Here is a 14,132-nt window from a genome sequence, read left to right on the forward strand (position 1 = left end):
CTTCATTTCTTCCTTCTCCTTCTAGCAGCCTCTCCTGCTTAGCTGTTTCTTCCCTTTTGCCTTTACCATCCGCCCACCTCCTGACCTGACGGGCCTTCACGGGCCCCCGAGGCTCCTTCTTCATCACACAGGCCCGCCTCGTGCTATTCACAGACGCTGTGGTTTTTACGACTGGTCTGGGCCAACCCCGCGTGGACCAAGTCTACGAGCACCATTTTCCCCCACAGCGTTTGCTCACTTCGTGTCTCTGTCACGTTCCGGTAATTCTTGTCACATTTCGAGCCTATTCTGGTGATCAATGATCAGGACTCACAGAAGGCTCCGAGGATGATTAGCCCTTTTGTAGCCACAGAGTGTTTCTGATGAAGCTACAGGCTGTGTTTAGACATGACCCCGTTGCACCCTTAATAAACTACAGGACGGCATAAAAGCAACTTTCATATGCACCGAGGGACTGACACCTTGATGGGACTCACTTCCCTGAACTGCCGGCTTCGTGGCGGGGCTCTGGAAGCGGACCTCCAGCACCTCCCAAGTACGCCAGGGCCCTGTGCCTCGACATTCTCTTGCCAAATTACTTGCTGCCTTATTTTTCTCCCCATTGATTCCTCCCTGACTGGGGCCCCACTGCCCTCTCGAAGTCATCAATAACCGCCTTCCGGCGAAATCCATTGGCTTCTTCTTGGTCTCCGCACTCCTTGACCTCTGAACCTTCGGCCACACTCAGCGGGCTGACCGCCTTCCACCACCCTTCCCTCCCGGGGTTTCCATGACAACACAGTCCCCCAGTCCCCTCCGGCCCGGCCCTTCCTCCTCCCTTCAACCTAGAGGCTCATCCCCAAGGTGTGAAAGACTAACAGTTGGACTCCGGGTCCCATCAGCCCTCCCCAGGGTATCTGCGTCTTGAATGGGATTGCTTGTTAACCCCCAGTCATGAATCTCTGACAGAGACCTGTCAGGGGCTATAGGGACATGTTTTGGGACAGGAACGGCAATTCTAACACCCGATAAATCATACCAGGTGACACAAGCAACCTTCCTCCCCTGCTCTGCCCCCTTCCTAAAAGACGTAATCCATCTTCAGCCTCCGGTGCTTCTCTCTGGCTGTTTGCTTCCTAGGAAGGCACATCGGTCAGGGACATCCAAGCCTCTGCCTCCAGCTCTGCCCACCCACCCACCTTCCTCTGCCGCTGTAACAGCCGCCTACAAGACCACCCGCGCCCGGGGACCTACAGCTGGTTACCTGCAGGTGAACGCGTCTAAGAGGACCTCTGTCATCTCCAGCCCACGGGTCCCTGCTCACTCTCCGCCCTTCGCGGGGTGGACGGGGGTCCTTCTCACTTCGCAGCCCAGCTGGTCCTTCTGTGGCCAGCCCCCTCCCCTCTGGATTATGTATCATCGACACTCCCTTCGTGGCATTTCTATACAACTTGACCCTCTAGCAGGCCCCGCCCCCTCCACGGCCCACTGGGTGGACCTGAATGGCTACTTGCCGCCGCCTGGGGCTCTCAAAAGCCGCCTCTCGTCTCACCCCAACTCCTTCCTTCTCCCAGCACGCCTCCTCTGCTGCTGACCTACCTAGGTCACGCTCCTGTTCTCTCCTGAGCTAAGAACGGCCTCTCCTTTATGGGATCCCCGCCTTTTCTCTTCATGGCCCCCCTCCTCCGGTGCTAGCTCCGTAGGTCTGCTCGCTCTCCCCCCCTCTGAACGTCTGTGCAATGCACCGTGAAGACCGCACGCCCTACGCTGACGCCCTGGGTCTGGTTGCTAGCTGCAGCGCCCGACCACCTGTTTCCAAGACATTCCTTAAAGGCAAGGATCATCGCACCTTCTCTACCTACCAGAGTGCCGGGCAAGGAAGGACTGCTCAGTCAAGCACTTGACCTTGATGGAAGGCCAAATCAAAGGGGAAAAAAAAAGAAAGGTAGAAGCAAGGGCATTGGGGTTTGAGATGTCTTACCTCGCATGTTCCATACTGCACCATTACTTGGGACATAAACAGCACATTTCCCAAGGTTTTAATACTCTCTCCTTCCCAGGCCTGGATAGGCTCAGAAAGTATTTGCAACTCCAGCTGTTTTCTCTTTCTTAGATCTTGGCACTGCCCCTACGGAACCAAAGGAGAACACAATGGAACAGGAATTCCCACAAAACAGACCAAAATCCAGACCAAAGTGAGATGAAGCTTTGGACTTTCAGATTTCCACCGAGTCCCTATTCCTCAGCTGGACAGAAAGATCCACTATCCTAACTCTCTAACCAAATGTTTTGTGAGAAAGAGCTGCTTTTGCCAAAAGATGAAGATAGTGTGGTAGCAGGGGCCATGCATTTATCTCATGTACGAGCGATTTCATTTACTGTGGCACAGCCCTATACTTTAGGGACTAGCAGGAGACCGGGGCGGGGGTAACATACTAAGTTAATTTTCATTCCTAAGAGAACTGTGAAAAAGAGATACAACTGAATTTTACACATACAAACTGGAAATACAAGCCCCGAAACAATATGTGGGATATGAATACGTGTGAAGTTATTTCTTAGAGTATCATTCCAAGTTGAATATGAAAATGAGCATATGGTTAGTTATGTTACTGTTTCCAAATAAATGTCATCGTTTTGGGGGGTGTGTTTTCTATAAAATCTCTGCTGTCCCTTTCAGCTACATGGAAACTGGAAGACATCGGTTCACTCTGCACACATTTCTGAAGCATCTGTACTGGGGAACTGGTCAGAAAGAAAGAGTATTCGTTCAAAAAGGAATGTTACATTCGCTATAGGACAAAATAAAGGGGACACAAAGAGTGGTAAATGCCAAGGGTTTCAGTGGGCTGTTCGTTTCGGTCGAGTCATGTAACTGTTTTTGACCTGTGGCAACAACAATTTTTTTAAAAATATTTTTAAAGACTTTTTATTTGTTTATTTGACACAGAGAGAGAGACATCAAGAAAGAGAACACAAGCAGGGGGAGTGGGAGAGGGAGAAGCAGGCTTCCTGCTGAGCAGGGAGCCCGATGTGGGGCTCGATCCCAGGACCCCAGCATTGTGACCTGAGCCCCCAAGGCAGACGCTTAAGACTGAACTAAGTTCCGTAGGCGCCCTGACAATAGCAATTTTAACCTAATACCTTATTCTGGTTTTCGACTTGCTGTTTACCTGTGGTCACGCCAGGCACTGATCTTGCGACAGCAATAAAAATGAGGCGACGGTGAATGTTGCATCACAAGCTTATAGCAAGAATCCTAACTAACCACGGATCCCAACCACTTGGAATGCCACGGAAATGTCTACAATAAAGCTCAACTTGGGATGCCTGGGTGGCACAGTTGGTTAAGCATCCAGCTCTGGGTTTTGGCTCAGGTCATGATCTCAGGGTCGTGAGATCGAGTCCCGCATCTGGCTTCATGCTCAGTGCGGTCTGCTTGAGGTTCTCTCTCGTCTTCCCTCTGCCCCTCCCGCCTGTGCTCGCTCACTCTCAAACAAATAAAAAGATCTTTTAAAAAATGAAGCTAAACCCAATCAATCGCCCAGTAAACTCTATCTCTTCTCCTAAAATGCCACCAAGTGGTTTTACATCAGTGGGTTCAAGGAGACATTAACCATCAGGCTCAAGATGTAAGATTACAGGGAGCTCTGATAGCAATCTCTATAAAGCAATTGGATCTTAGTAGGTTTTCTCCTTTTATATTTGATGCAGGATTTCTTTTTCATATGCAAAGAATAAACTCACACCTTTCGGCATAGATAGATGAATCCAGTACTGACGCCGATCAGCGAATGACAAGCTACACAGACATAAGGTGAACGACATGGGGGTAAAGACAAAGAGACAAAAGGAAACCCCCCACCTACACAGCAATGCTTAATGTGGCAGAGACTTCAAATGTGAGCTCTTTATGCCCTCAGCCTGGCAACCTTTCATAGGTAAGCCTGATTTTTTGGAAGACAAAATTAAATGAAGCAATCACTGCGATACTGTCACTGAAGCTTATTGTTTCCACTCTACAGACCTTTGCATGAGGAAATAAACGTTCCACCCAAGTCACTTTTTTAGGAACAAAGCATACAAAATGGAGAATGAGAATGTGAGAGCATCGCCTACCATGAGCGTTTTGAAGGCTATGATTGCTTTCAGAATATCCTGGTGATCCGGATGTGTGTCCTAGTAAAGGAATACATTGTAAAATCAGTATTAAAGGAGAACAGATCAGCCGTGGTCAGGGGTCAGGGGTGGCAGGAGGGTGTGGCCGCCAGGAGACAGCAAATCTGAGGGGATGATGGAACCGTCCTGTATCTCCATCGTGGCAATGGTAACAGGAATCTACACGCATGATAAAAGCCAAAGGAAGGAAGTCCATTTTACTGGAGGCTAATTTAAATATCACTTGAGCACTTGGCATCTCAGCGCCTCCAATGACCAGGTGACCAAGAAACAAAGACAGCTGATGGCACATCAAGGACTTGGCAACGACATCGTTCATGTGGTTCCAGAGACTTTAGATAATAACTAATCAGCAGTCGGGCGCAGGGGAGGCATCATCAGGCCATGTTGTTAATACATGGTAAGAGGTGGGAACCGAGTGGTGCGTAGAGAAAAATCAATCCCATCTCGTTTCCTAAAATGCCGGCACTCTCCCTCAGCAGGCTCAGCATGGCAGACGGGATTGAAATGGCAGGTCTCGTACCACTGTGCTATCTACGGTCCGCGGTCCCGTGGTGCTAACGACCCTGGCAAGTGGGCAGGTTCAAGAGCGGCTTTGAGGACTGCTCCTGAAGGGAAAGGGGAGATTTCTGGGGAGGCTACAGACCTGACGTGGGGCCAGATGTCCACCTCACCTCTGGGATTCAGCTGGGATAATGGAAGGACAAAATCTGCTGCTCCACCGGCCTTCAGTAAGAAAACACAGAGCCGACAGCCCCAGGTCCGGAGAGAGCATCTCACCAGATGGCGAGCCGGCGCTGAGGCTGCGAGTTAGCTGATGGTGGGAAGCAGAAGGCAGCCAAAGACAGGTGAGCAGCAGCAACTCAAGGAAGCCCAAGACAGAGGACCCAGGCAGTGGGCTGGGGGGAGGAGCACCTGGGGATTCTTCACCTCAAACTGAGGGTGCATTAGTACTCCAGCATTGAGCAGTAACAGAAACGGAGGCCACTGGTTTCTGGATTTTTGCGATAAGCAAGGAGGGGCAAACCTCAAACGGTCCGGCAAACTGCTTTAGCTTTTGGAAAGGCATCCAGAGGTCAACACCTTCCCAAGCCCTAACTGAAATTTCATGCCGGCAGGCTTTACTCACTAGCTCCCCACTGCCTCTAGCTTTCCGGCAGGTCAAATAACCTGAGAATGTGGTTTTGCTTTCAATCCTTCCAAATGCTGACAAGACCGGCAGCGTGCAACCTTTCTCTTTAAAGATAATCAAACCCTTTAAAACCTCAAAACCTTTCCCCAGACACAGGAAGAGCAACTAGGGTAAATGCAGCCTCCCTCAGAGAGCCCTCCTCTCCTACCCACACCTCAAACACCCATGCTCGATGGCGTGAGGATGATTCTAGAAGCTATCCCTGTTGCTTGGTTTTTAATGAAAGGATCTGGCCTCTTGCTGAAACAGTATTCCATGATCAGGCCTCACTGCAAATCTTAGTATTCAGAAAAGATTATAGCTATGCCACAGCTGTTGCCAATCAACTCTTAAGTTGATAAACACAAATGTGAGGGAACATTGATGCTGGTCTAAGGATACACAGACAGATAAACTAATCCTGGACCCATTTTCGAATCTTTAAGGAAATTCCAGAATGTTCCAGCATAATCCAGAGTCAGAAAGCTCAATGATTGAGATATTTATCCCTGTCTATAGTGAAAGTGGTATTTATATTTTCTGGTGTTTTGCTTTGTTTATCTCCCCAGATCAGGTGGTTCATATACCAGAACAGCAGACGATCTTGGTCAATTTTGACTGAACCACCATCTACAGAGGAGGAAAACCCAAGTCAACTTGAGAGAAGCAGTAGCACCGAGGCTGGGAGGGAGAATGATCATGAACATTTAGTAGTGAAGGACGGGGACCTTTCAGTTGCAAGATGAATAAATTCTGGGGCTCTAACATGCAGCACGGTGGTTCTAGTCTATAGTGCCGTATTGTACTTGAAATTCACTGACAGTATATCTGAAGTGTTCTCATCATAAAAAAAATTAATGACTCCGTAAGGTGATGGAGGTGCAAATTAACTTGCTCGTGATAATGATCTCATAATCTCTACGTATATTAAGCCACCCCACTGTACACTTAAAAAAACCACATTGTACAACCTACACATATGCAGTTTTTATTTATACCCGAATAAAAGTGGAAAAAATAAAGAAGTAAAAATAATAATGAATACTATTATGCTGAAAAGAAATAAAATTTTCTTTAAAAATTAAAAAAAAAAGAAGTAAAAATAAGAAAACCTTCGGGGGGGCGGGGAAAGAAGGTCCCCTTTTTACTTCCCTGCATTAAGGAGGAAGCTAAGCTAGATGCCCAGCAGGAGGAAAATGGGAAACCAAGGCTTTTCCTGAATTCCTCAGTGAGGCTAGTCTGGAGGAAGACTGGCTGCCTTCCCTTACCTCCATGTGCCGTTCCAACTCCTGCAAGAGAGTAACGTACTTTTCCAGTCGCATGAACGGTTTGCTGAGGCTGGTTGTTAAAATGAGGATCCCTGGGCTGGATGCACCTTGGCTTTCCATGAACTGTTCCAGATCATCACTAGCAAAAGAATGACCATGGTCTCGTTAACTGCTTCGTGTCCCAAGTACAGAACTAGCAACCAAACACTGTTTTCCTGTGTTTCGCACAATATGAATCCAAAGAGAAATCAAGTTTCATTAATCCAAATAGTGTCTGATTCACCTCAACTCCATTCAGTAAATCTTTACTCAGCCTAGCACTGGGGCTCCTGCCGTGAGCCACTCTGCTCACCCAACAATCACTTACTGACAGCTACGAAGTAACAGGGGTACAGCTGGGGATACAGCCATGAACAAAACAAAACCCCTGCCCCTAAGGAGTCTGCCCCCACGGACATGGGACATACAGTCTATCAGATGGTGTCAACGTATGGTTTTAGTCACTTCAAACATTCTACTTATTGGCTGGTCAGTTGCCAAGGCCAGAACTCACTGCACACCCCCTATCACCGGGCACCCACTTGTAATGTTCAGAATCAAGTTCAAAACTCAGACAGCTGCACCTGTGTGTGACTAATCACCAAGTCACTTAGCCCGGGATCTGAAACCAGTGCAGCAGGCTATACAGACAGTCCCAGAAGGCGGCAACTTGGTTAAAAGAAAAAGACTATTTGTATGTTACGAACTCTGCCCTGTAAGCGTGAGCTTTTTCTTTCTGCCTTTTTGCACCATCTGGATGGTCTCCTTTACAACGACGTGATACTGAGTCCTGGGGCTGTAAGATCATTTTAATATTCATTTGTGCAAAATAAAACTAAATAAGGACCCCCGCCTACGGGACGGCAAGTTCTGAAACTTTTGCTTCTGACTTGGCCCCTTCTGCCTCCTTGCTTGCGTGTGCACGTCCCATCAGCGAATGGAAAGGAATAAACTTGAGACTGATCCAGATCCCCAGCTTCTTTTGGCTTCCCAGCCATCTTGCTCTGACCCTGTCACTTTCTGCTCAGGAACCCCCGACTTCCCGCAAACTCGAGCCTGTGCTTTCTAGCCTCCCACGGGTCCCACCCATCTCTCTCCTCAGTCTTCGTTCACGAACCCTCTACGACAAAATGACTGACTTATTCTCCCTAGAAGACAGCTCAGGCAGGGCAGTGCCCAACCACGGCGTGCTGCAATCAGTGGTGAAATGTGTTCAAAGAAACTTGTCACCAGCAGTAAAACACTGGGGGGGGGTGGGCGTGGGGATGGGGTGGATTGTGTTACCCCTCTTTGTGGACACACGCCCTCCCTGGGCTTTTGAGAGTGGGAGAAGAAGGGATGGGTTTCAGCTAATGCCCCGGCGACCCGGAGCCATGAGGGGTCATGTGTGCCAGAGGGAAAACGGGCTGGGAATCACTGCCTTCACGGAAGCAGGGTCACCTCTGAGTGGTCAAGCCTGAAAAGCCACGCGGGGGGTTGTATCCATTTTTGCCAACTTGCCCCAGAAGCTCCTGGGAGGATGGAGTGCCCTGGACCTGGAGTCATAAAACAGGGCTGGGGACCCTGGATCGTGTTCGTTACCTGGCGTCAGCTGACTCATCTGTAAAACAGAAATTAAACCTACTTCCCACTAAGATTCTGAAGATTCACCATTGGGGTCTGTTTCACGATGAGCGTGAGGTTTTCACATGCATTTAATCCTCTTTAATATGCGCAACAGCCCTTCAACCCAGGTGTTATCCTCATTTTACAGATGAAAAAGCTGAGATTCAGGAAGAGTGAGTAATCGGAAGTAAATGGCTGAGTTGGGGTTCAAGCCCCGGTCTGAAGTCAAACCCTCCGGTCTTTCCATGACACCACATGCCCCTGTGTTAGAAAAGTATTTTGTAAACTTTAAAGTAGTTTGTAAATGCATTTGTATTACTATATTACTGTGCCAAGGCAAATACCTTGCTAAAATCACATCTTTAGAAACTACCATTAAGCTGTGATTTCCAGCTTAATGGAAACTCAATTGATGTTAAATTTCCAACCAGGAGCATAAAGTGCACAAAGAGGTTTAAAAATTCATTGCATATAAAATATAATTAGGAAAATAACTTGAATTTGGAGAGTGCATTTGAGTAGAAATGTAATTTAGAGAAAATCACTTTCCTAATTTCTTTTCAATTTGGTAAACAAGTCTTATTTTTTCTTTTCATGACTAAGTAAGTCCCCCGTCCTCAATGTTCTCCTCTAATTGATAAAAGGCTTGTGACAATTAAAAGCAAATACTAACATGTACTTTGTTATTACTTTCCATGCAGCATTTTAACTTTTAGGCTTGCTGAATATTATGAAAGAGGTTTTTTTTTTAATTTTTCAATTTAATATGAGTTCATCGGCTACTGGGAGGAAATGAACATTTTACTGTGCAACAGAAGAATAAAACTGTCTTTAAAAAGCTGCTGCCCATTACAATAACTAGATCCTGCAAGACTCATTTTACTAAGCCAAATAAACTTAGTCCACAAATTAATGTCATTATACAAAAATGTTAAGACTCAAATTTATATTGTACCAAAGAACAAGCTAAACGTGGTTTTTAGTTCTACACAGCCTGTTGGAAATGCCAGTGGGTTGAGGCTTGTTTTTCAAGCTTCACATGTTCTGTACGAGTGATGTGACACAAGAGAAGCAGTTGTCAATGTATCAGTGTTGTCTTAGACTCAACAAAACCTTGATCTCACAGAACGCAGGGTGAATGGGGCTCTGGGATGCTCTGGCTTGGGCTGGAAGGCCCCAGAAAACTATCTTACCTTCTGATATCTCTACAGAGCTCATAACCATATCACATAAGAGTGTTTCTGTGGAACCTCTTCCTAGATTTCTACTCTGAATGATGAGAACAGCTGGAAAAGGATCAGATATTCCCCCACAACACACCCACACCCTCCTGCTCACCCCCCTTTCATGGAAATCACTGGAAAGGGGGAAGAGAGGCCCAAGGAGCTTCCCTGGTTCCTCAAAGGCACAGACAGAACCGAACCCAGTCTCAGAATGTTCCCTAGGCTCCTCGTCCCCGAAGCAAGTACATAACACAACTCTGGGTTTTTCTCGAAGTCTTCATTGCTGACAACAGGGTAAACAGAGTGACAGCTAACAAGAGGAAAAGGGCACAGTGGTGACACAGTGGTGTCTGTCATTGCAATGGAGACAGAAGTACAGTTCATACCTGTCTGAGGGCTCACTCCCCCCTCTCTCGCTTTCTCTTTCAATCTGGGTCCCTGTCCCTCATGAAAAGGAGGGGAGCCACACCAAAGCACAGGAGAGAAGTGGGTATTTTTGTAAGGGAGAGCTTATTCCCAGGAAGAAACAAGAGCTACAGTAAGAAGCCTGAAGGGGAGAGAGAGGGGAAATCCCAAAAGACCTCAGCCAGGGGTTAACAAAAGACTGGGGCCGTCATTCAAATATATGTAAATATGGGGACACATCAAAGTTGGGGTCTGCTTCTATACCCATATTCAGATAATATGTTACTGCATTTTTAACAAGGTGCCAACACACGCCATGAATTTTAAAGCTGTAGCTCTTGGCCGAATGGCAGGCGCATCACTGGTATCATACTGCCACCTGCAGGCTGCAGGGGAGAAGTTCAACTGACTGGCCTGCTCTGCCGGGAGTGATTTTCCAGTGTCTAATCACCAACAGATGCGGCCGCGAAAGAACAGAAATCCACTCATGTCCTTGTTTCAGCTGACACCTTGATCAAAAACGGGAATCTAAGGGTGCCTGGGGGCTCAGTCGGTTAAGTGTCCGACTTGATTTCGGCTCAGGTCATGAGATGGAGGCCCACATTGGGCTTCACGCTCAGCCGTGAGTGCTAAAGTTTCTGTTTCTCTCTCTCTCTCACTCCCTCTGCCCCTCATCCCCACTCACCTTCTCTCTCTCCAAGTAAATCAATCTTTTTTTAAAAAAGATAATAAAACAGGACTTTAGACTGAAATTTCTGTAAATTTCATTCGACTATGCCTTGCCTCTACTAGGCGGCATGGATCACAAGACGCCTGTAACAGAGTTGAGATTATATTAGAAGCACATCTGGGGGAAACCCCCAAGCACTTCAATTTAATTTTTACCCCTTACATGCAAATTAAAGGTGAGACCAAAATTCAGTTCTATGGGACTCCAATGAGTCCTCCATCATCTCAAGGGATACTGTAAGACTCTCAAAAAACATCACTAACCGGGGCGCCTGGGTGGCTCAGTGGGTTAAGCCACTGCCTTCGGCTCAGGTCATGATCTCAGGGTCCTGGGATCGAGTCCCACATCGGGCTCTCTGCTTAGCAGGGAGCCTGCTTCCTCCTCCTCTCTCTCTCTCTGCCTGCCTCTCTGCCTACTTGTGATCTCTCTCTGTCAAATAAATAAAATCTTTAAAAAAAAAAAGATTAAAAAAAAATCACTAACCAAAATGATATGATAATGATATGATAAATGATATGATAATCTCCCCCAAAGTCGAGAACCTCTAGATTAACTTGAAATCATAACGTTTGAAGGAATCTGAACTGTTACTTATAAAATTAAATTCCTAACGTGGGTAAATATAATCAGTGACGTTTCGACGCGCAGAGTTAAAACAGAAACTTCTCTGAACACTACACAAGTCTGCTCCTGGAGGCACACCATTTCTTTCTGGAATTGCTGTTCTCAGATTAAAAGGATAAGAGGGGGAAATCTCTTTATATTGTTATTAAGAAATTTGCTTTTATACACACAGGATGTTTACGTATCCACCACAGAAGAATGCTTCTGGATCTTTTCTGCTTCTTTACTGAAGATAAGTAGTAAAGTATGAAAAGATTCCTAGAAATGATAAAACCAAATTCAGGACTGCGGTTCCCTGTGGCACGGGAGGGAGGGGCAGGAACTAGGAGAGCACACGCGGGTCTCCAACTGCAGCGGACTTTGTTTCTTACGCTGATTGGTGGCCACCTGGGTGGACTTGATTTTATCTGTTTTTTGTCTGCTGGAAATACGGCATACCTTTCTCCTAAAGAGCAACTAGGAGCTGGAAGCCCATGAATAAAGGTAGAAATAAGGAGTGTTAACAACTACCTTGTGCTAGCTGCTAGCTCCTCTGTACACATTATCTCATTTAATTCCTACACCTGAAGAAGCCAATTCCTGGCCAGTGTGGCTGAGAGGTCGGAGGCTCCCTTCTCTACTCAGCACCCCAACCCCCTACACATACATAGGGAGGAGGCTCAACCCCAGGCAGGCTGGAAACACTGGGGCCCAATACTCTCACCCCACTCACTTGTTGGGCAGAGCTTCTGTGCTGGGAGAGGCAAGCAGAGAAGACTAGAGGCCAGCCGGCACAAAGATTTTGCCCAGGGAGGAAGGCAGCCTATAGGACCAGAGAGTTCTGAAGCTCTCCCCTAGAGGAACTGGTTTTAGTTGAGAAAGAGTGTGGGGAGGGACATCTGGCTGGCTCCGTGGGTAGATCATGTGACTCTTGATGGGAGGGGAGGGGGGCGGGTCAGGAGCTTGAGCCCCACATTGGGGGTAGAGCCTATTTTAAAAAAAAAAAAAAAAAGGAAAAAAGAAAAAAAAATGTGGGGGAAACCCAAACCTAAAGGCTCCTGCAAGAACAAGGAAGATTTCAAGAGAGGCTGCTGGCAGTTCCTCTTAATTAAGAGCAGGAATCTAAACCCTGGGCCAGTTAGGTGGTGAGAGAGACCCAAAGAGACAGCCAAGAAGGGTCAAAACAAGCATCAAAGACCGGTCTCAAAAACTACCCCTGCCCAGGGACGCCTGGGTGGCGCAGTCATTAAGCGTCTGCCTTTGGTGGGTCCTGGGATCAAGCCCCGCATCCGGCTCCCTGCTCATGGGGGAGCCTGCTTCTCCCTCTCCCACTCCCCCTGCTTGTGTTCCCTCTCTCACCGTGTCTCTCTCTGTCAAATAAATAAATAAAATCTTAAAAAAAAAAAAAAACTACACCTGCCTGAACGTCATTGGGTCAGATGACAGATCATTTATGCCCCTAGGGAATGGTCAGAAACATGAGCGCAATCAGCTGGAAATTAGCAGAGCCGGCAGTGGGAGGATACGCGGAATTAGCGCAGACAGCTCAGCAGGAAACTCGGGGAAACATGAGCAGAGATGTAAAAGGGATTGTTTGGGGCGCCTGAGTGGCTCAGTGGGTTAAGCCTCTGCCTTCAGCTCAGGTCATGATCTCAGGGTCCTGGGATCGAGCCCTGCATCAGCTCTCTGCTCAGCAGGGAGCCTGCTTCCCCAGCTCTCCCTGCCTGCCTCTCTGCCTACTTATGATCTCTATCAAATAAATAAAATCTTTTTTAAAAAAAGAAAGATAAACACATAGTAAGTAAGAATGTTAATGGAACAGATCCTTGTTCACCTTTCCTCTCTCAGTTTCATTAATACACATAAAATTACATAAAATAATATTTATAGCAACATTACTGGGTTTGTAGCATAGAGATGTAATACATATAATAGTAGCCCCAAAAAGGGAAGAGGATGCAAAGCTACACTAGCAGTAACATTAGTATATCTCACTAGAATTAAGTTAGTGTGAATATAAAGGAGATGCTGATAAGATAATATATATATATATATCTTATATATCTTCCATATATTTTATATATATGTGTATGTATGTATATAGATATAGATACACACACACACACACATACATATACATATATGGAAAGTCTCATTGCAATTGCCAAAAAACGAATTAAAAAAAATCACTGAAAGACTTCTGGTTTCAGCTCTAACATGTAAAGAGTTTGGAGGGCATCATTATTATTCTCACAAGAAAAAGCACTGAACTATCTGAAAATCAATGACTTTCCTTAGATCCACTGGGAATTGAGATCACAGGGAAAACCATGCCCCCCCCCAAATCTGGAAGGACCAGTAAATATTGAGAATTAAAATAGAGATCCGCTTTCTTAAAAGAGAAGCCACTGGAGCCAGTAACTAGTAGCAACACTCAAATGCTAATTTTGATGAATTTTAAGAGTCTAAGTGTGGACTAGCTAGACAGTTAAAAACTCCCAGTGACCCAGTCTTGGGATCCCAATACTTTTGTGGGTTTTGCATCCACAAGCCCACTCAAGTTCTCCTGGTGAAAATTGAGAAAAATCCCCTTGCGTACTTTTCTTATACTTAAAATTTGTTTAGGAGGGTAGATCTCATGCTATTTATATTTTTTGCCACAATAAAAATAAAAGGGAAAATTCTTCTAAAGTGGAGGAGAGGGACACCTGGGTGGCTCAGTGGGTTATGAGTCTGACTCTTGATCTCAGCTTGGGTCTTGATCTCAGGGTCATGAGTTGAAGCCCCACACTGGGCTTCATGCCCAGACTGCAGCCTACTTAAAAGAAAAAAAAAAGTGGAGGGAGAAATAATACTTCCTCAGGCAAACAAAAACTGAGGGAAATTTTCACTAGTAGACCACCTTTGAAAAAATTGTTAAAAGAAGTTCT

At 46.3% G+C, this 14,132-nt stretch overlaps 1 protein-coding gene across 5 annotated transcripts in view; it reads right to left on the minus strand.

Moving 5' to 3' along the window:
* Positions 1–14,132, minus strand: part of ARHGEF6 (Rac/Cdc42 guanine nucleotide exchange factor 6) — a 98,985-nt gene that overhangs the window by 12,976 nt on the left and 71,877 nt on the right. For all 5 annotated transcript variants that reach the window (XM_032329495.1, XM_032329491.1, XM_032329494.1 and 2 more), the window contains 3 exons: positions 6,598–6,736; positions 4,099–4,158; positions 1,961–2,107 (listed from right to left, as the gene is read on the minus strand). In XM_032329495.1, the coding sequence (XP_032185386.1) occupies positions 1,961–2,107; positions 4,099–4,158; positions 6,598–6,736 (346 nt within the window). The remainder of the gene's footprint in view (positions 1–1,960; positions 2,108–4,098; positions 4,159–6,597; positions 6,737–14,132) is intronic.

The sequence above is a fragment of the Mustela erminea genome, chromosome X, assembly GCF_009829155.1.
Source record: "Mustela erminea isolate mMusErm1 chromosome X, mMusErm1.Pri, whole genome shotgun sequence".
Taxonomy (NCBI): Eukaryota; Metazoa; Chordata; class Mammalia; order Carnivora; family Mustelidae; genus Mustela; species Mustela erminea.